The 20,273-nt window shown below is 41.0% G+C and overlaps 2 protein-coding genes across 6 annotated transcripts; one reads left to right on the top strand and one right to left on the bottom strand.

Annotated features, from left to right (window-relative positions):
- The first annotated feature begins 3,511 nt into the window (after window positions 1-3,511).
- Window positions 3,512-6,675, top strand: bhlha15 (basic helix-loop-helix family, member a15). The gene is made up of 2 exons (XM_058406472.1): window positions 3,512-4,526; window positions 5,519-6,675. Exon 2 carries the CDS (start codon window positions 5,549-5,551, stop codon window positions 6,065-6,067), a length of 519 nt encoding a protein of 172 aa, XP_058262455.1. The 5' UTR covers window positions 3,512-4,526; window positions 5,519-5,548; the 3' UTR covers window positions 6,068-6,675.
- On the bottom strand, window positions 6,437-19,383 carry tecpr1a (tectonin beta-propeller repeat containing 1a). Of its 5 annotated transcripts, XR_009206361.1 has the most exons (26): window positions 19,227-19,383; window positions 18,253-18,485; window positions 17,988-18,170; window positions 17,797-17,919; window positions 17,578-17,700; window positions 17,312-17,486; window positions 17,092-17,192; window positions 16,864-16,965; window positions 15,945-16,093; window positions 15,186-15,733; window positions 14,433-14,578; window positions 14,169-14,324; window positions 13,840-13,989; window positions 13,390-13,547; window positions 12,285-12,412; window positions 12,071-12,173; window positions 11,899-11,995; window positions 11,691-11,770; window positions 11,539-11,595; window positions 10,887-11,061; window positions 10,621-10,756; window positions 9,926-10,018; window positions 9,694-9,800; window positions 8,691-8,764; window positions 7,978-8,586; window positions 7,862-7,890 (listed from the first exon to the last, which is right to left on the bottom strand). XR_009206361.1 is itself a non-coding variant. In XM_058406470.1 (25 exons), the coding sequence occupies exons 2-25, from the start codon at window positions 18,475-18,477 to the stop codon at window positions 7,744-7,746; spliced, it is 3,582 nt and encodes a 1,193-aa protein (XP_058262453.1). In that variant the 5' UTR covers window positions 18,478-18,485; window positions 19,227-19,383; the 3' UTR covers window positions 6,437-7,743. The 5 variants fall into 5 exon arrangements, 1 of the variants encoding a protein (XP_058262453.1); XM_058406470.1 differs by lacking the exon at window positions 8,691-8,764 and having other exon boundaries at window positions 6,437-7,890; window positions 7,978-8,097; XR_009206358.1 differs by having other exon boundaries at window positions 8,691-9,800.
- Between the last annotated feature and the right edge of the window lie 890 nt (window positions 19,384-20,273).

Below are 20,273 nucleotides of genomic sequence, written 5' to 3'. Positions count from 1 at the left end.
TGATGAGGAGATAATCAGTGTTATTCACTTCACCTCTCACTGCTCATAATGTTATGCCTGATCGGTGTAAACAAAATGAGTAGGAGTCTGTTCAAGTTCTGCACAGTGTCCAGTCAGTGTCTAGATGAGAGAAGAAGAAACCCTAGGATTTGTAACCAGCACTTTGAAGGTCTAAATTAAAATGCAATGAGCAACAGGTTCTTGAAATTGTAATTAATTGAGAGCACATGAATTAAAATTCAGTAACAATCAAGTCAAGTATAAATATCCCAAAATAATATTTATGCATAGAATTGAAATGCAATTCCTCAAATATTTTCCATCCTGTCTGCTGCGTGAGTTACAGCTGTTCACAAAGATAACTGAAGATAAAACTGAGGTAGAACCAGTTATTCTTGACACTATCAACAAAATTAATAGGCACAACCTTCACCAGTCAAGGAAGGATCCAGAGGTTGACCTGAGTTTAGCTGAGAGTCAGCAGCTTTTGCAGTAAAGCTAGTTTGTATATGATAAATCTAGTCAGATTAGTCAATTTAGATTAATTTGTTCGTTAACTCTTAAGAGAGTGCATGTTCGAACCACTCCTATAATTTCATTTTGTGTGTGTGTGTGTGTGTTTGTAGGGCGTGGGGACTGAAAGGGTGTAAGCTAAAGACACCTGTTAGACAAAGAGATGTTAATCCACATGTCAGAAGCACAGGAGATTAGGTCTGCCCGCCCAGAAGCCTGTGTGTGTGTGTGTGTGTGTGTATATGTGCCCAGACAAACGTCTCTCTGAAGAGGCATTATAAAATCTCTATCTTCTAGTACAGCCTCTACTCTGCCCAGTGTTTTTTAGGCATGTGTACATTTATATGTGTCTGCATGTGTATTGCTTCTCTGACTTCGTCACAGCACCAACTGAGTCATCGTTCTGTATGCTGTCTGAGTCACCCATTTCAGGGTTGCCTAGTGACCATGGCAGGGGAAAATGTTTCCTTTTGCGTAGTTGCTGATGCTTGGTACCAATATTTATACAAGATCGCTCTGAGAGAGCAGGAGAAAACCATAGATGCTCTCCGACAGGATGAGTGTTCTTCCATGCAGGAAAAAAAAAGGGGCTTACTGACTAATTTTGTCATTTTCTGACTTTTGAGAGTAACTTAATCTGGTCCTTGGTGCTTCATGGAAGTAATGTTGACCAGAAGAGGATTTGCAATACAATCTCTCAGGAGGTCACTGGGCACTGATTACTGATAAATTCTGGTAGCAGAAATTCGTTAAGCCTCTGTTGAGTGTCCTCAAGACAGAATGGATCAGTATTAAGATCTATAGAACAAAGTTTTTGCACCAGTGAGCACATCAGATATTCTACACATCCAACCTTGTGCTAAATATGTTTAGGTATATTGATGCATTTACATTTCTGTCATTTAGCAGACACCCTTATCCAGAGAAACTTACATTTTTATCAAATTTTATACAACTAAGCTATTGAGGGTTAAAGGCCTTGCTCGGAAGCCCAGCAGTGGCAGCTTGGTGGACGTGGGATTTGAACTCACAACCAGAAGTCCAACACCTTAACCACTAAGCTACCACATCCCCTCCTTCACTACCCATTCCTAAAAATCTGGGTATGCTACAGGATAAAATACTTCAATTATGTCAATATCTGTATATATACTATTTGAAGTGTGGTTTAACTATTTTTTTAGGCTACTACATACAAATGCTGCTTAATCTGCTCAACATCATCAAATGAAATCTTTCCATTTAGACCACAGCAATATACTAATAGTAGTGCTAACATGCTAGAATAAATAAAACATGTCTGTCTCATATATATATATATATATATATATATATATATATATATGTATGTACTAGATATCCTTCTATTATATTTCTCATTATATCTACACTCTCATTGTGTAAAATATTAGTGGTTTGCCCAGCATAATAAAGATTTATATAATTTACACATACATCAATTTATACATATAATCGACCCTAATGGACTTTTCTACAGGGATCCACTTAACCATGGCATATGCACAGGGTTTGCTATGTGGTATAAAGCTTCTGATAATTATCTACAGCACATAGCCACTGGGCTTCTGAATATTTTAAATAAGTGTGTGGTAACTGGACAACGCATTTGTGTTCAAGGGAAAGAGGGACAGAGGAGAGAGAGAGAGAGAGAGAGAGAGAGAGAGAGATGCTTTAATGATTTTAGTTGATGCATTTCACGGTCATCCAGCTTAGGCCTGCTGACATAACAGGCCATTATTATTTTCCTCTCATTTGGGTAGCTTCTGGCTCATGGAAAAAGTGACTTATCTACCTCATCCACCTTTTATGACGGTGCATGAGGCAGGCTTTAATGCCTTGGTTCCTGGCTGATCTCTTGTCCTCTGAGACCAGAAGAGGTGTAATGATGTCAGAGGCAGTATGACATCAATGGCTGGCCCATGGAGCATCTGTTATCATCAGAGTCATAACAGTCCAGCAGATGTAAGGGTTTGACTGCATGTAATTTATTGTTGCACACCATAAATCAGTGGTTCTTGTATTTTTGTCTTGTCTATTAGGATGAGTTTTAAATAAAAAATTAATTCTAATAACATTTAATTAACAATTAACATTTAATTGAAAAATGATTTTAAAAAATTGTCATTTTGAACAGCTAGTGAGTTTGTGGTATACTTTGTATCTGCTTGCCTTCACGTCTCTCTTGGGTGAAAAGTACAGGTGTAAGGCACACTTGTATAAAGGACCAGTATTTGGTTAGCTATTTTTAGTCTTGCCCTTGAAGCCTGCCAGCTGTGTGCTTTTTCTCCCGACAGCAAAGTCTAAACTTTAATTGTGTGTTTTTTCCTAAGTGAGTTATAAAATATTTGCTCAATGCTTTATCCTTGCTCTTAAGACAAAAACGGCTTTTTACACATCATTTACTTTGCTTGCCACAGACACTGGAAAGTAACACATAAAGATTTGCCAATGAGTAACTTGTTTACCAGAGATTATGGGAGGTACTTGAGACTAACTCCTGCAAACAGAACATGCAAATCAGAAACTCTTTCATATTTGCTCACTTCAGAACTACAGAAAATGCAATTATGTAAATTCTTTGGCCTTAAGTAAGCAGAGGGACGGAAGAGTCTTGGGGAAGATTGGTGTATATCTACATGTGCATGTACTGTATGTATATGTCTACCGAATGCATGAATTGCCGATGAATCAACTAGTCTTGACCTGCTGCCAGAGCGCTGTATCAGTACCAGAGCAACCGTGAATAAACCGTGTACTTGCATAAGACATGTTTCCATAGTCTCAGCAGTCAGACTAGGCTAGATTAAAAAGAGCAGACTGAGACTAGGAAGCCTTGGCACCAGTTTGAATGTTCAAACTGTGCACACCAAGGACATATTTGTGTGTGTGTGTGTGTGTGTTTATGGGGGAGACTGGACTGATAGCCTGTGAGAGCTCAGCAGGTGTGCACGACACATTTACCCCAGAAACATCCTTGAAATGCTCTCTCACGTTACACTTTATAAGAACGGGGACCTGTTTAATACGCGAAAACTCCTCTACTCTACAACTCATGGTTCCTAAGAATGAGAGACATTTAAGTTTACTCTTGATATGTACGACTGGATGCTCGGTAAATATTCAGTATACGTCTAGGTTTCACATTTACTTTACAGCTAACATCAAACAAGCATGTCTATGTTTGATTTCTTCATGTTTGATTAGCATTTGGAGTGTATTAAAAGGGTGGCTTCCATACTTCCAGTTTTACTGGTTTTCCAAACTGTGAGTAAATGTAATAAGCCTTTATTCCTTCATTTATTAGAAAAAAAAGGTGCTAAGCATACTCTGTGTAACACTTTGAATGTGAAATTCAAAGGACTGGGCAAACTTGATAAAGCTAATGGTAGATAAGTGCAGTAATGCTGCTGGGGTGAGTTTGCTTAAGGCAGCCACCATGGCATGAGCTGTGTAAACAAAAAGAAAGATGGTTACATAGATACATTTTTATTTATTTATTTATTTGACAATGATTTCATTCCTTACAGCTTTTGCACACACACACACACACACACCTCATTTGCCCAAATCATTCAAATTTATAACCGTTTCCTCGTGCGCCCCCCCGACACACGCGCGCGCCCCTGGCAAGCTACGGGACACCTCCCAAACCTCCTCGTGGAGTCAGAATAAGTGTGCCAACTATGATATCTGTACTGAAGAGTACTATGTTATTACACTATTTAGCTGGGCAATATGCGGATTCGGATGGTTCCGCAGATCTCTGCGCTCATTGGTGGAATCAATGCTACGTGGACATAAGACAGAAACAGGTAGCGCGCGCATGTGACCGTTACCGCTTCATTTCGTTAAGGAAAACGGTGACCGGTGGCTTAAAGCTCTCTGGTCTGAGAAAAAAACAACACTAACGAGCGTCTTATGAGTGCTCTTCATTAACTTTGGCTGTCAGAAGACTTTTGCAGCAGTTGTATAGTATACAATTCAGCTTCACGGTAAGACATCATTTATTTTTCTCTCATTAATCAATAAAAAGTTTATTCACAATGCAATGGACATGTAGTGCTACACATATTTACATTACAATGTGTCAGGTCCAGTGCTTGCACATTCTGTATAATGCTACAAAATGTCTGATCAGAAAGGTGAAGGAGAACTTATCATGGCCATGTCCTTCATCTCCCTGAAGTCTCCTTTAAAAGCACAGCTCGAGCAAAACTGTCTTGTAGAGAATAAGATGGGTCTTGAATAGTGTGTGTCCTGAATGGAAGAATACTGAATCCTGGTGATGAGTCGTCTCAGTTCTCTCAGGATGTGTGTTGTTAAAGGCAATTCCCTTGACATTACCATAGAACAGTAAAAAGCCTGAGCACAAATTACAACTTAACTATTTTATTCATTTGAGGTTTATACTTTCAGTAGTAAAGGCACCAAACTGACAGTTTTGTGCATTTCTTACCCCGGCACGTGCATGTGGAGTACTAGCTTTAGCTTTATATATACACTCAAACATACATCATTGCCCATATTTATAAATATATTTAAAGGTATAATGTATTTCCATGTCCAACTGAATGATAAATTCTAAAGGCACCAAAGATAGGTGTACTGTATCTATTAAACTGGCAACTTAGTGTAGATGGAAAAAGCCAGCACTGTGCCTTGTTAACCACATAGTGTTTTTTTTCTCCTGTTTTATTAACCTATAATGATTTCTGAACACGTAGTCCTCCAAAACACTTTAATGGTGAGGTCAGTAATATATTAAATTAGTATATATCTATAAATATGAATATTTCTTTTAAATATTCATCAGAATTCTCTGTGAAAATGTACATGAATGAGACATGATGTCCAGCTGATGCTAAGCTGGTGCAGGCCATCAGACACTTTGCAAGTCAATATAAGTTCATAATATCTATATGATCAGTAAGCATATTTGCGCTCAGACACAGTTGAACACAGAGTCGTGTTTCTTTTACCTCAGGGCCTGCACGGTGGTGTGGGTGATTTAAGCATGAAGTCTAAAGGAAAGGGCTCAAAGAGGAGTAAGCATTCATGGGCTGAGCAGGAGCATGCTGACCTGCAGCTGGACGTAGAGCCTGGCTCAAGTGAACAGGAAGGATCTGAGGCCTCTCTGCCACTTGGGGCTTCGTGGCGGGCATCAGGAATCGAAGGCCATGTCAGAACGAGAATGGGCACAAGGCGTCGCCGATGCCAACACAGCAGCGCCAAGGAGCGTAACATGCGCCGGCTGGAAAGCAACGAGAGAGAGCGGCAGAGGATGCACAATCTGAACAATGCTTTTCAGGCCCTGCGGGAGGCCATTCCACATGTTCGTATGGACAAAAAGCTCTCCAAGATTGAGACTCTGACACTGGCCAAGAACTACATCAAAGCCTTAACCACCATCATCCTGGGCATGTCGGGTGCCCGCCTGCCTCACGTGGATGCTCAGCAGCACCCGGAGGATGAGAGCCACAAGGATCTTTCCAAGTACCTGGACCACATCCGCAGCCTAAGCCACAGCAGCTAACGCCACGGTTGCATCCAGACCACTGGAACGTACTAGTGAGACTGTGCAGTTCACCACGAAAGAGACACAGTGCTGGCTGCCAGTGCGGAACTTGAGACTGAAAATTTGGGCTCCGAGATGGACTTACAGAGGAAGCAAAAGTCCAATTTTGGTTTGAAAGATTATTTTGTGTTAAATAGTCTTCAATGCTGAACTGTATCCATTCCCACTGTGCCATAATGAGACAGACATCATTCGGGGGCCAATTAAAAAAGAAAAAAAAAAAGAACTGGCAATTAGAGACAATGTAATGTAATAACACACATAGTGAACTCTAGCCCTTGTCTACAGTGATGGGGATCTTGATACAGTAATGAAGAAAACCTTAAGGAGTATTTGAAGTCACATTTATTGAAAGGGCATAGGTCATGCATACATTAACACTGGGGAGTGTTTAAATGTACTTAACAAACACGGTTCATTTGTTGTCCCATAGTATAGCTTTTTACAGGAGGTAAAAATCTCCAAAGCCTATCAGACATATTTCATTGCGAGATGTCGACAGAAATATGGTGCAAACCTGTACAAGCCTTTTCTTTTTATTGACATAAAATTTCCCAGCAACAACATTCAAGTCGTTACATGGTTTTTATTTTTATTTATACGTACCTGCACATAATGCCCTAAAAACATGCTTTGAGACAAGACCACATTTCACCTGCCAGCATATAAGTCCCATTACAATAACAACGATCATACATTAGCACTGGCCATAATGAAAGTCTAAAAATAAAAATACTCCAAGATCTCATTTGTGCTGCCTCTGGAACAATACAGATAGTCCCTCTGTTATTTATTTCAATGAAACATACGCTCTGAATTTTAAAAGCTTTGGGATTCCTGAGAAAAGAAAAACACCCCCTCCCCCTCCCATCATTGTCTAAATGCGAAGTATTGCACAAGTATTGATGAGACCACTACAGCGAGCTTACAGATAACGGCCAACTGAATGTATGATGATTTATTGTCCTAGCAGCCAGCTGACACTTCGTCTTAAAGTTTGTCAAGAACAGAATGTTACTCCGGTTTTAATGTCAAGTGTTCAGTAGGAAAACAAACTGTTGTCAGCAGTCAATGAATTTGTATGATTATATATTCTGACTTATCACTTTGTGTTTTTTCCTGTTGGTGAAATGGCCTTGTCTGTAACAATGTGTGTGCTTTGTTTGCGATGTCTGCAACTGTAAAGTACCTTGTCGAGCCTACATCAAGCTCTGAACACACTGTATTATTTGCTACTAAAATCGAATAAAGAAACCAAACAAAAAAACCCAAGACCAAACACGTGTATCCATAGACAAATAAATAAATAAATAAACAAACAAATAAATAAATAAAATCAAATACAGTTAAGACCTACTATACAAAATAACCATGTAAAAAGTCTATTTTTAAACATTTTTAGAAATATTCTAACCAGTGTGATAGCATGGGAGCTCCTCCTACTGGTATGAAGGAATGATCAGATGTGTCAGTGCTGAGAGATGAAGGTTAGACAGAAATTCAGAAGCTTAAGAGCATGAGTGTCAATTCCACCACACATTAGCTACATGGCTCGAAGGGAAAGGGAGGGTTGCTACACCAGGGTGTACAGCAGGGGATGGAGAAGGTGAGGTGGAAGGCAAAGGGTTACGTTGCTAACAGCCCACAGTGTTGCCGTTCATTTCTGGCGGCTGCGAGCCACGTAGCGTCGTGCCACTGTTCCTGTTGTCGGTCACAGATGGCATGCGGATACGAGGGGCCTCCAAGGCATTGCCTCTCACCGAGATGTGGTCCCAACCACCCTGTATTTAGAGATGGGAAGTTTTGGCTCAGCAGAAAAACGGCTAAACATTTTTAAAAATGTGCTACGTCACTAAAGACAGACTCACCCCGATACCATAGTCCCATGACTGTCCTTTAGGCTCCAGGGGCTGCACACCGAGCCTGCGGCATACGGTACCACAGCTCAGACTGTGGCTGCCCTGGACCTTATCAGCAATGATCCACACCTGAAAACAGGGACACCTGGCTATACAAGTGCTACTGAACTAAAAACATGATTTTTAAATGCATAACCCTTCTTAGACAGCTGTTTCTTTTGAACAATATTAGAGAGAATATATAGACGTTAAATTCTATGGCTCAGACTGTAGTTTTGAATAATACAAAAGATTTACATTTTATACATTTTATAAAGGAGTCTCTAGTGTCAGTATATTTACCTTATTCATTTCAAGAGAGAAAGAAAAGAGGGGCAAGAAGCCTTTATGATCTCCACACATACATTATAGCACAGTGGAATTCTTTTCTTTGCATATCCCAGCTGAGGAAGTTGGGGTCAGAGCACAGGGGCAGCTATGATACAGCGCCCCTGGAGCAGAGAGGGTTAAGGGCCTTGCTTAATTGCCCAACAGTGGAGCTTGGTGGTGCTGGGGCTTGAACCCCAACCTTCCAGAGCCTTAACCACTTGAGCCACCAGAGAGGATTGTTTCTAGTTACTGCAACATAAGTGTTAACAGGAATCTCATGGACGTGATGAAATGAAACGTAACTATAAAATATTAAAAAGCACAAACAAATAATAATAAAATATATAAATAACCTGCTTTGGCTGGTAAGTGACATTTTCTTTAATAGATCTTTTGCAACCCAAATATACAGCATGCATGTTTATGTCTGTAAAACATTTTCAGGAAACAGATTCCAGATATGATATATAAATTATCATTGAATTGAAACTTTTTAAAATTGAACAAAACCTTGACTGTTATAAACTATATTGCCAAAAAAGTTCTAAACAGCTGACCATCACACCAAAATGTGGTTCTTCCTCAAGCTAAAGTTGGAAGCATACAATTCTATAGAATGGCTCTGTATGCTGTAGCATTACAAGTTCCACTGAAATGGAAACTAAGAGGCACAAACATTCTAGCATGACAATGCCTCTGTACACAAAATGATGTCCTTAAACACATGGCATGCCAAGGTTGGAATTGGAAGAACTTGAGTGTTCTGCACAAAGCCCTGAGCTCAACCCCAATGAAAAGCTTTAAACACTAGACCTCCACACAAGACATCAGTGCCTTGATCTAACTAATACTCTATGGTTGAATGAACACAAATCCCCACAAGCCACGCTCCAAAATCTGGTGGAAAGTCTTTGCAGATGAATGGAGGTTATTAGGACAGCAAAAGGGGACTAAATCTGGACGTTTACGACTCTCAACTGGCTCAGATACGTACAGGCTGCTGATGTCAAACTGTGACAAAGCCAAGCTTGCATATTTGTATTTAGTAATCTGCTACTGTTATCTATGGTATTGCACAGTTATTCAGTAGTAGCTATGTAATATCTGTGAACGCAGGTTAACCTACTGTTCTGCCATGTCAGTCATTTCCCTAATTCGGTGAACCGATGACCAATGACGCCAGTTTGGACTGTGAGTCAGGGTCATGGTGACCCCCTGGCCTTTTGAAGGGTGATAACACTGGGTTGGGAGTACAACACCACGCATCATGCATCTTTATAAGTGTTCTAAAATACACACTATCCAACTGATTTTCTGTTCAGTGACACAAAGCAGCAACTATGTAACTGCACATACCTGGTCCAGTGGCCCCACAGACACTTTGCGAACGTTATTTGAGATGTGCTCCCATGATGAACCCTGAGGGTAACTGGGTGTCACACCATGTCGATACCACAGGTTTCCTGTACATACAGATTCACGCCTCAATCTTACACAGCATTGCGCAGCAATAACTCCCGATTTTGTGCACGTACATAATACAAATACGACACGTGTAAGAAAGATTCGCAGCTAATAAAGGTGTTACCGTTTTCATCCACTGCATAGACTGATGTCCGGCCTACTGACACCTGTTTGAGCTTCTGTGAAGCCGGAGAGGGAATATGGTACCAGCAGTCTCCTGTAGGCAGAGATAGACAATGAGAGAAAAAGAAAGAGAGAGAGAGAGAGAGAGAGAGTGAGTTGAGGCACAACATTCTGTGGTTTGCCTGCAGTATATAACAGTGTATGACTTGCATAAAACTTTTCTCCTTTTTACAGAACCTGGGGTTAAGTTGCCAGAAAGATGAATATTACATACAGTGTAAAGAATGTTACAAAACTACTAGGGTTTTTTTTTTTCTTACGCACTAAAACCCAGGACCAAATCATGTTTATTTGTGTCAGTGAAGACTGTAACTGTAGATGTTCAGTCTTTCACTCAGTCCTTAATCTTCTGTATAAGGTCCCTTGTAGGAACTGTAGAAAAGATTCCAGAACTGTTGGCACAGAAGTGCAAAGGAAACAAACTGAAGACTTACACAATTATTACAGGTCACATACAGTGCTTTTTTTTTAGTTGATTTAAAAAAAAATCCCAAAAGATGTATTTTGGTGTATTTTATGAATGTTAACTCGCACTCATGTCGAAATGCAAAACTCCTTCACCAAATGTCAGATCTGCAACAGAGGCATAAAGGCGATAAAGAGAAGCTTTGCTAATATGAATGAAGAGGGTGTCACCTGCAGGGTTTTGGGATGACACAGCTCCCCTGTAGAATGCTGAGCCATCTCTGGCAATAGCCCACACCTGATACACCCCTCCTATGCAGATGGACTTGAAAGGCTGGTCCGTTCCTACATGGAGCCATGATGTTCCCTAGAAACCCAATTTAAGATGTATATTCATTCAGGCTGCAGATATTTTCTTTAATCATTTTTACAATGCTACTGAAAAATATATATTCACAACAAAACATAGTAAATTATGAGAAAAAATGATATCTTACAGCAGGTGTGAGTGAGGAGACCCCTAAACGGCAAAGCACGTCTCCTTTATTGCTGATGGCCCACAAAGGCACCTGCTCCACTATGGTCTTTGGGCTACATGGCAAAATTGTAACATCACTCAGAGGGATGGGTGGGACTTCCTGCCATGGCCCGGTTGTTGTGAGTTTACACTTCCTGTACAGAAAAAGTGAAACCACAGTGACATGGATTGCCCCAACTGTTTGACAGATCATCAAAAGTTCTTAATAACAACAAGAATGTGTTAGCCAGCCATAGAGCAGTGTTAGCTAGCAATACTATCTGGATGGGAAGGAAGGTCTCTCCTAATCCAAATAATGGCAGAGTTAACACTCTCCGCAGGCATTATAATAAAAACATATAGCAGTTTGAAAATATGCAGTGGATGGATACATGACAGTATATTACAGTATGTATTATACTACAAATTTCTTTGTAGATTAGGAATAATGAATGGGATATAGAAACTTATTAACCCTATTGATATAAAGACTAAGTAGGGTTTTATTTTTATGAAGAGTTTTAATTTTAATAAGCATTTAGTATCTTTTTCAACCATAAAATATTTGATTAAATAGTAAAGTTTTTACAAACAATATCCACATAAACACAAAGACCGAGAGCTAATAATACCTGGCCCAGCGCCTGCGACGGACAAAGTCCTTCAAGGTTTTATGACCGTGGTATGACCTGACACAACAAATAATGTTGTTAACAAAAACATAGTGTGCCAATTTAGAGATCACATTACAAGGATGTAGTATAATGAATATTTGCAAACATACGCAGGAAAATCAGCTGCATACTGCCAGCCCTCTCTGTCTGTTCCTCCAACTACACTATAGTCGATAACCCAGTCTGACACCTGCCAATCAAACAGACATGCTTACCATACACGCTACCTCACATTGTAATATGAAAAAGAAATAAAGTCATACATATTATCAGAATAATAGTCCAGGAAACTGATAGCTAGCGAGTAGTTTCACAAACCCATGTCCAGTGAGGAGAGGGGGGTTTAGTGTTGGCTTTGGTACACTCTTGGAGGCCTGAAGCATCACTCCACATGTAGCGATCTGTAGGGAGCCCCCTGCAGGATACACACAAGACATACAGCGAGTGTGCACACACTATTACATCACCAACTGTGCAAAATGGCATTTACCTGTTTGTGTAGCCAGTCACAGGATTCCAGCGCTGGTTCTCATAAATATACACATTCTTCACATCAGACTGCGTGTAGATGTTATCTGTGCTGCTGGCAAGTCCTGGATATGAAAGATAAGGGTTTTTTTTTATATAAACAAATATCTGCAGTTTTTATATGTGGATGCACTACAAGTACTGTGTTAGAAAAATAACTATAGAGGCTGATTTACCCTGAAAGATGCCACCCCCGTAGCCGCCTGTGTGGACCCATGCTGTGTGGTCGTAGCCGATTCCCCACACCACTCCTAGACTATTACACTCCACAATTCTCAGGTGCCCTCCAACCTGACGCCAAAACCTGCCCAATAATGAAACTGCTTGATTACTGATTAGTAATCAACTGTAATCAACACATTCACACAGCATGTCAGGTAAATGTTTCAACTCTCCCACACCCAAAACCTTTAAAATGGGCTTATTAAGAACAGCTCCATTGCTGCTGTAATTCCTTGCATAGTAAAAGTACAATGCTTCCTGATTTATTCTCTAAAATGTTCTTGTTATATCTGCATTTACATTGCAACAACCCCACCTGACTATTCACTCATCAACTGTTATTAAATAAGGGGCTGGGTCTGTAATTATACAGTTAACTGCGTAATTATTGGCACCCTTCAAGAAAATCTGCAAAGAATGATATCTTGATCAATATCTAAGAAGTAATATTTGAAGCTTAAACATAAGTTTTGTTTTTTGCTGAACACTTATTTAATAGTTGATTTTGTTCTGTGGATATTTGGAGATTTTCTTTGCTTTCAGCAGTGTCCTCCTCATTATATGACTACGAATGTTCTTTCTGGCAAATACTTCATTATATGGCCATGACTGCGCCACTGTATTTTTTTTCACCCATTAACCGTCTGTGTCTTTTGTGATGATTTTGCTCATAGAGGGAAAAAAAAAACTTGTTCAACCATGTGGTCAGTATATTGACAGTGAAAGCATTATCTGGGTTTCTGGCAAAATCTCTGGCAAAGCGTTCCTGATCATTTTTTACATAAAAATAGTATAGTTAAAACCTTGATTGAAATAGAACTAGAGAGAGTTGTCATAGATCATAAATCATCACTAAATGCATGCATTATTCATTGCAGCTGATAAAGGGTGCCAGGAGTCACCTGCATTGTATCTTTCAGCCTTGTTCAATAACACAATACCTAATGATAATAATAATAATACCAATAACAACAAAACAACAATAATAATCTTCATCGTCGTCATCATAATAATAAAAAGCATGCAGTCCAGGAGTTTGGAATAGGAGAAATGGCTCACATTTGGTCACAGGGTGTGGGGTAAGGTGAGGCCTCCAGCCCTGGTGTGGGCTCACTGACAAAAATGTCTCCTTTGCAGGTAACAGACCAGATAGCCTGCTTTGAAGGTGGACCCTGGATGCCACGGGAATCACAGCAGGAAACGCTGAGCAAGGCCAGCTAGGGGAGAAAAAAAAAAAAAAAAACACAGTGTCCCTCAAAATGTAGCATCAGCAAGATAAACACGGTCTGCTACTTGTCGAGGGATTCCTTCCTAAATGGTCACTAAACAAGATACCACATGTCAGGGTTTAGGCAAAGCTTTTGTCACAAATACTATACTCCTGTGAGAGGTGTAAAGCTGCCAGACTGAACATTTACCAGCTATCGGATTCCTACCTCGCTCTTTCATTATACTTCTTAACAATGAGTGAATTTAGAAGTTCTGTTTATAAGCACTGTCTCTCCTTACCCAGTCATGCATCTCCAGCTCAGTGGCAGCAGCAAGACGGATAGGCCACCTCTGCTTGGTCCTCTCCGGTGTGTAGATAGCAAACGTGTGCTTGGAGTCGTTCAGTACCGGTACCATGATGGTGACTTCATTAATGAATGCATGTAGGTACTGAAGCAGGAAGCAAGAGAAAGGACACTGGTTCTAAACACTACATCACTTTTACACAGTTGTCTTTTAACAGATCTAGGAATGTGCTGCAATTTTTTGTGGGGTAGGCTACTTAAACACTGGACATGGTATTCAACCCAAACTTTGTGGAGAAGACCTGGCTGATGTGTGGGAATCACCTTCTTTTCATCATTAAAGGTATAGTATATGAACAGGATGCCATCCTTGTTGCCCTCAGCTCCTGAGAATTGCTCCAGTGCAAACTGCACATCCAGCCATTTGTGAGGCTTCCAGTCCCTCCACCACTGCATGGAGCCCTTTTTCACCCAAACAGACTGAAGGCATGAAACGAAAAAGAGAAGATTAGAGAACTGAAATATAATGCAAATACAGAAGAAATTCAGACTTTTAGTTTTAGAAGTTAGTTTCCCTGAAAGCAGCACCTGTTCAATGGCCTGTTCATAATGTTTAAAGTTTTCCATCTCTCGCTTGGACCTCTCGCTGAGCTGTTCCAAGATCTGCTTGCGCCAGGCTGCGGTCTGTGCGGGTGTGATGGAGAGTGACATGGCCTGCATAGAGGTGGCCAGAGCTGCAAAGAGAATGTGTTACACTGTCAAAATTGCACAGACACCTAGCTCTGTCTATATGCAATAATTGAATACAGAAAGGACCAAGGCTATATTTTGTGGAAAACTATATGAACTTGAAAACAAGTAAACTAAACATCATAACAGTTACTGAGTAATATGCTATTGTAATAATAAGACAAGAAAATTTTAAAAAGGTATCAAGCAGCTTTAACCACTGAATAAAAATGTTTTTCTTGCAGGTCCTGTGCCTCTTACTGAATGACCCTGGGTATTTAATCTCTAAGAGGAAATGATTGTTTGTCTCATGACACAGTTTTAGGAGATATTCAATGTCAAAACACAGGGTCAGAACTCTAATCAGTGAGCTATCACTGCTACTACTGTGTTAATTTAATTGTTTTGGTGATGCTTTTAAACAAAGTGACAGTTGAGCAGTAAAGGGTTAACAGCCTTGCCATGTTCAAGACCCAAGACCCAGGGATCTGAACTCACAGCTTTCTGATGAATCCGGAGGGCTCCGGTCTTAACCACCACCCAATATCTAAATCCTGTAAATATAAATACAAATACAAAAACTGCTAATACCATCTGAAACAAATAACTGACCTGTGGAGTTGAACCAGGGAAGTTGGGAGTGGGAGTCAATATAGCAGCCTCCTCCACTAACCCAGGCCCACAACGGGTGATCGTCAGGCCCGTATGGCTCCTCCATGCCCAGGTTGTAGGTAGCTACAGATGACAAGCTGCAAGTATCAGCAGCATCCCCACCGGTTCCCACAGTCAAGTGTGTCTGAGCCTCCTCCAGGTCCACGTTGCTCCACTGGTGGTCCGAATGTCCTGATTGGCTAGAGGGAAGCAGCACATTTGTAGCAGCCTTTTCCTTTCCCTCTGTATCTCCCTCTGCACACTCCTCCTCGGGAATGGATGCGGCCTGAGTGAGGCCGCGCTGCCCAATCTGACCTTCTCTATCAGACACCAGCTCTGAGATGAAGCTGTCGCTGGTCACTTTGGGGATTCGTCTTTTAGGGACCTCATCGACCTCGGAGGAGGACGGCACGTTTTCTGCTGCTGCTTTCTCTGTTTCACAGTCCACATCACTCAGGACGGAGGCCTGTGACTGCAGACGGACCTCGCCTCCAAAAAAACATCCGGCACTGCAATGCAAAAACATCATGCCATTGATGCTAAGACATTTCAAACAACATATTAGCTTACATTATGAAAGACTGCAGCTGGTGGCCAGAACTGTTGATTATTCATTTAGTATTCTGAAGGCCAGTCAATCAGTGTCACTGCTGACACAAAGCGTGCTGACAGCTCCCCCAGGCTTCTGCCACTGAAACAACACTGCTGTCCTTCACTCACCTCTGCAGACTGCTAGCACTGGCGCTGGAGTGAGAGCGCTCAGAGTCTCTGGGCACAGACACAGGTACCCAGGTTTTCCCACTCAGCTCACTGACCGTCACACCCTGGCGGAAATGCACCGCCCGGTCCTCACTGCTAATGCCCCAAACCTGGAACATAGCAACATGGTCAGAAAAACATCATAGCCACTGCATACATGGTGCACTGCAGCTCAGCGGTGCTTGTGGGATATTAGGTGACTGATATAGATCGAATTTAGATTAAATTCATTCAATTCTGCATGGTTCTGCATTGATAAAATGGACTATAAAGGAATATTACAACATTTTAAAGCATTTCAACGTTATCTGCCACATCTATAGTGCAATAATTTCAGCTGACTGAATACGTTTTACGAAGAATCCAGTAAAACAACAACAACAACAAAAAAAAACAGTTTCAATCTAGTGTTGGAAATCTGGGTGAAATTTGTTTAGATTTTGTTTAGATCTCATGTTTCTCCTTCTCATATCCTTATAATTTAGTGTCTTTTTGCAGTTTTGAAATCCTGTGGTAACTAACTGCACATAAACTTTCCATGTGATTTAACAATGATAAAGTATTCTTTTAATAGGTCCTTACAGAAAGAAGAAAGAAAAATAAATAAATAAAATAAAACTCAATTTTTAACACCAAGAGTACTAATGACTGAATTATATTTCTTACTAAACTAAAATAAATTAAATTAATAAATAAAGAGGTTTACTTACTTCATAAAAACTATTTTAATAATATTATAATTACAAGTTTCTTAAAAAATTACATTAACAACTAAAAAGGTTTACTTAGTTCACAAAAACTCTTAATTATTATGTTTTAACAAGTGCACTAAAAAACATCATTCAAAATCTGCATTAAAAGCACATTTCTAACGCCTAACCTGGTCATTAAGGCCCACGTTAATCATCACCATCTCCCCAACCATCCCAATCCAGCCTGAGCCACATGGATTGTGAGAATTCACACCACGTCTAAACCAGACCTATTATAAAATATAAGGGGGAAAAAATCAATAGTGTTAGAAGTTAACAGCTGGAACCGACACAGCAAATGAATAAAGAACAAAGGGCTGTTCAGTCAGTGACTCAATGTCTGATTCTTGTCTTACTTTATGATCTTTTGTCACAGCCCACACCACATTGACGCCCACTGCTACATGTATAGCTCCGACTTCTGGGTTTGGTGATTCAACTACTACCCATGTAGTACCTTTAATTCAGAATTATTTGTTACATAAAAACAGCATAAATACGATCACCTATACATTTATCACATACGTTTACTTATGTTACAGTGTACTAAAAGTATTGTCATGTATACTAACTCACCTTTAGGGCAATCTCTGCTAATGCCCTCTCGGACCAGGAACTGGCCCTCCCACAGGACCCCCCAGAGAAGATCAGCTGGCCCACAACTGATCTGCACCACCTCACCTGGAGTAGGAACCTCCTCCCACACCGAGCCTTCAGGGTTAAAGTGGTTGATGCCATCCCGGAACCACACCTACACCAAAACACGGCGAGTACACATGATACAATCGCATCTTATACAATGACTTAAAAATATCCATTATACTAAAAGTCGAAATGCAGACCCTCCCCTGCAGAGAGACAGCCCAAAGAGAAATCTGCCCCCTGGGCTCCTCTGTGATCTCCCAACCACCACAGCTTATATCATTAAATGGGTCTGGCAGGGAACCCGTCTGCTCTGAGGGGATCTGATGACACATAGCACAAAAAGAAAATAAGCAAACATCCAAGCATTAAGCCGGAAAATAAGAGCCAGTTACACACACACACACACACACACACACCTTAGCCCAGGTGTCTTGTGACTTGTACCTCCGGTAGCGCACCCATCGCCGACGTCGCACACAAGAGTTCCACTTCTTGTCTTTAGTGTAAGTGGCAGGAAAATCAATAGCATATGTCCAACCCTGCAAATGTGCATTAAATGAGCTCTAGCTACAAGCACATCAGCAGCTGATCAAGCACGTTCACTTACTCCTTTCTCCGTGGGCTCCCCTCCAAAGTTCTCGTCCACGTACCAGTCAGCCTCCCACTCCCAGTTCTCGGATGGAACCTGGAAACCGTCCAGGGGCTGATGCTGCAGCCCCGTCACATCACTCCACTGCCAGCGATCGCTAGGCAACAGGCGGTCTGAGAAACCATCCACCGGGTTCCATCGCTGCCACAAAACACACCTCAAACAAATGAGACAACTTTCTGTGCACATGCCGTACGTGGTGCTCACTCTGGTTAAGGCTTACCTGATTTTCATAAGTCTCTTCCCGGAAGCGAATCGGTACCTCGCTGGCGTGGACACACAGGTAAACGTTATGATCACAGGCGATGCCCCAGCAGCACTGGAGCGCAGCTGTGACGCGTTTGAACTCCAGGTGAGCATCACGGCACTGTTCCCACTGCTGACCTGCTGTCGACAGGCTGTAAACCCTCCCATACACATCTACAGCCCACAGCAGGGTGCTCGGCATGGTGCACTCTGCAACACATACACAGCCTGCGTTGTTTACAGAGTAGAGCTGGTACTGCCCTTATAACTAGGCTTGGGTTTTATTATAGGTCACTTAATAGCTGTCACATGTTCTGTACAGTCTCATGTTCTGCTTTCCACTTTCACAGACACTAACTGGAGAGTTTTTACTATAAAAAAAAAAGAGCAACTTATGACTCTGATTGTATTAAACGCCTGCTCAAAGATATAGACTCCTCTGATTATCTCGTTAAAGTCCCTCTGCTGTTTGGTCACCTCCTTGTTAATGAAAGATAAACAAAAACAATAAAGCTCAGATTTAGCTAACGGATATTGTCCCAGAGGCTTCATATGAAAAAAGATATCACCAAAAACAAGTCTGAGGATCGGAAATAACACTAACTTAAAGATAGAATAACAACAGAGCATCACGTGATCTCCTTAATGATCTCTATCTCGTTTATGGAGCTGGTAATACAGGTTATTGATCTCTGTGACAGCTGATGAGGAATTAAACAACTGATGCAAATAATATAATAATAATAATAATAATAATAAAGCACATACTTGCCAGAATAGTACTGAGAGAAATGTTAGTGTTTATACAATATTTATGACAGGACTATCTTCCTGGAAAACACAGACTACAGGAGATAACGCTAACTAAGGATATAGCAAGACAAGATTTTAGCAAAGCCCTTAAAAAACAAGGATTCCCCACTTATTAATATCTGCAGTTATCTCACTTACCTGGACGTTATCTGACATAAGGCTGCGAATATCCGCTGAGATTATTCATAGGCCGGCTGTAAATGAATGGAAGCTGCTAAAAACTGATCTGCTATTTCCCACCACCTCTTCACTACTAATCCCCAACCAGGAAGTAGCCGAGCGCGGTGACAACGGACGAGTGTCAAATTACTATCAAAGTGCACTAGATAGGGTGTAGAAGACGGTTGTTTAATACCCTACAGAGTGTACTTAGGAAGGACGGAAGGAGACACTTGGATCGGCTATGTTTTGTGTTTTGAAACTGCTGATGGCGGTAGAGAGGGCCTTTGCTGTAGGAAGGATAGGTAAATATGTTAGATAGCCAGCAGGTGGCGCCAAAGTATCACTGAACTTTCAGGAAACGCGCTGAAGTCTGGCAGTACTGTAGAAACAGCAACCTGCCTTTCAAGTTCACCCAACAACAATTATTCCTATATTTTTAGACGGTATTTATGTGTATATATGCTTTCCTAGGCTTTAGCTAACAGAAATGGTCAAAGGCTTATATGTGTTATGTTGATGTGCAGCAGTTTACAACCTAAATTTATTAATTTTCATTCAGAATATACACCCATTATGACCACCTGCCTAATATTGTGTAGGTCCCCCTTTTGCTGCCAAAACAACCCTGACCCTAGTTCCCTGAAGGAGTGTTGTGGTATCTGACTGGCACCAAGATGTTAGCAGAAGATCCAGGACATAAAGGATACTTACAGGGTGTAAAGGACCCAGGATTAAAAGGATACCTTTGAGACATACTGACCACTGCAGACCGGGAACACCCCACAAGAGCTGCAGTTTTGGAGATGCTCTGATCCAGTGGTCTAGCCATCATAATTTGGCCCTCGTCAAACTCTCTCAAATCCTTACGCTTGTCCACTTTTCTTGCTTCTAACACATCAACTTTGAGGACAAAATGTTCACTTGCTGCCTCCAATATATCCCACCCACTAACAGGCGCCATGATGAGGAGATAATCAGTCTTATTCACTTCACCTGTCAGTGCTCATAAATGTTATGCCTGAT

This window comes from Hemibagrus wyckioides, linkage group LG13 (assembly GCF_019097595.1).
Source record: "Hemibagrus wyckioides isolate EC202008001 linkage group LG13, SWU_Hwy_1.0, whole genome shotgun sequence".
NCBI classification, from domain to species: domain Eukaryota; kingdom Metazoa; phylum Chordata; class Actinopteri; order Siluriformes; family Bagridae; genus Hemibagrus; species Hemibagrus wyckioides.
This window is presented reverse-complemented; position numbering and strand designations above follow the sequence as displayed.

Bases quoted from the DNA above. Each gene is read 5' to 3' on its own strand.
- bhlha15 (XM_058406472.1), top strand. From the start codon at position 5,549: ATGAAGTCTAAAGGAAAGGGCTCAAAGAGGAGTAAGCATTCATGGGCT.
- tecpr1a (XM_058406470.1), bottom strand. From the start codon at position 18,477: ATGCCGAGCACCCTGCTGTGGGCTGTAGATGTGTATGGGAGGGTTTAC. The intron at 11,596-11,690 runs GTATGTTTGCAA...TTGTTGTGTCAG, and splicing joins TATGCAGCTGATTTTCCTGC to GTCATACCACGGTCATAAAA. The intron at 11,062-11,538 runs GTATTATTAGCT...TTTTCTGTACAG, and splicing joins CGTCGCAGGCGCTGGGCCAG to GAAGTGTAAACTCACAACAA.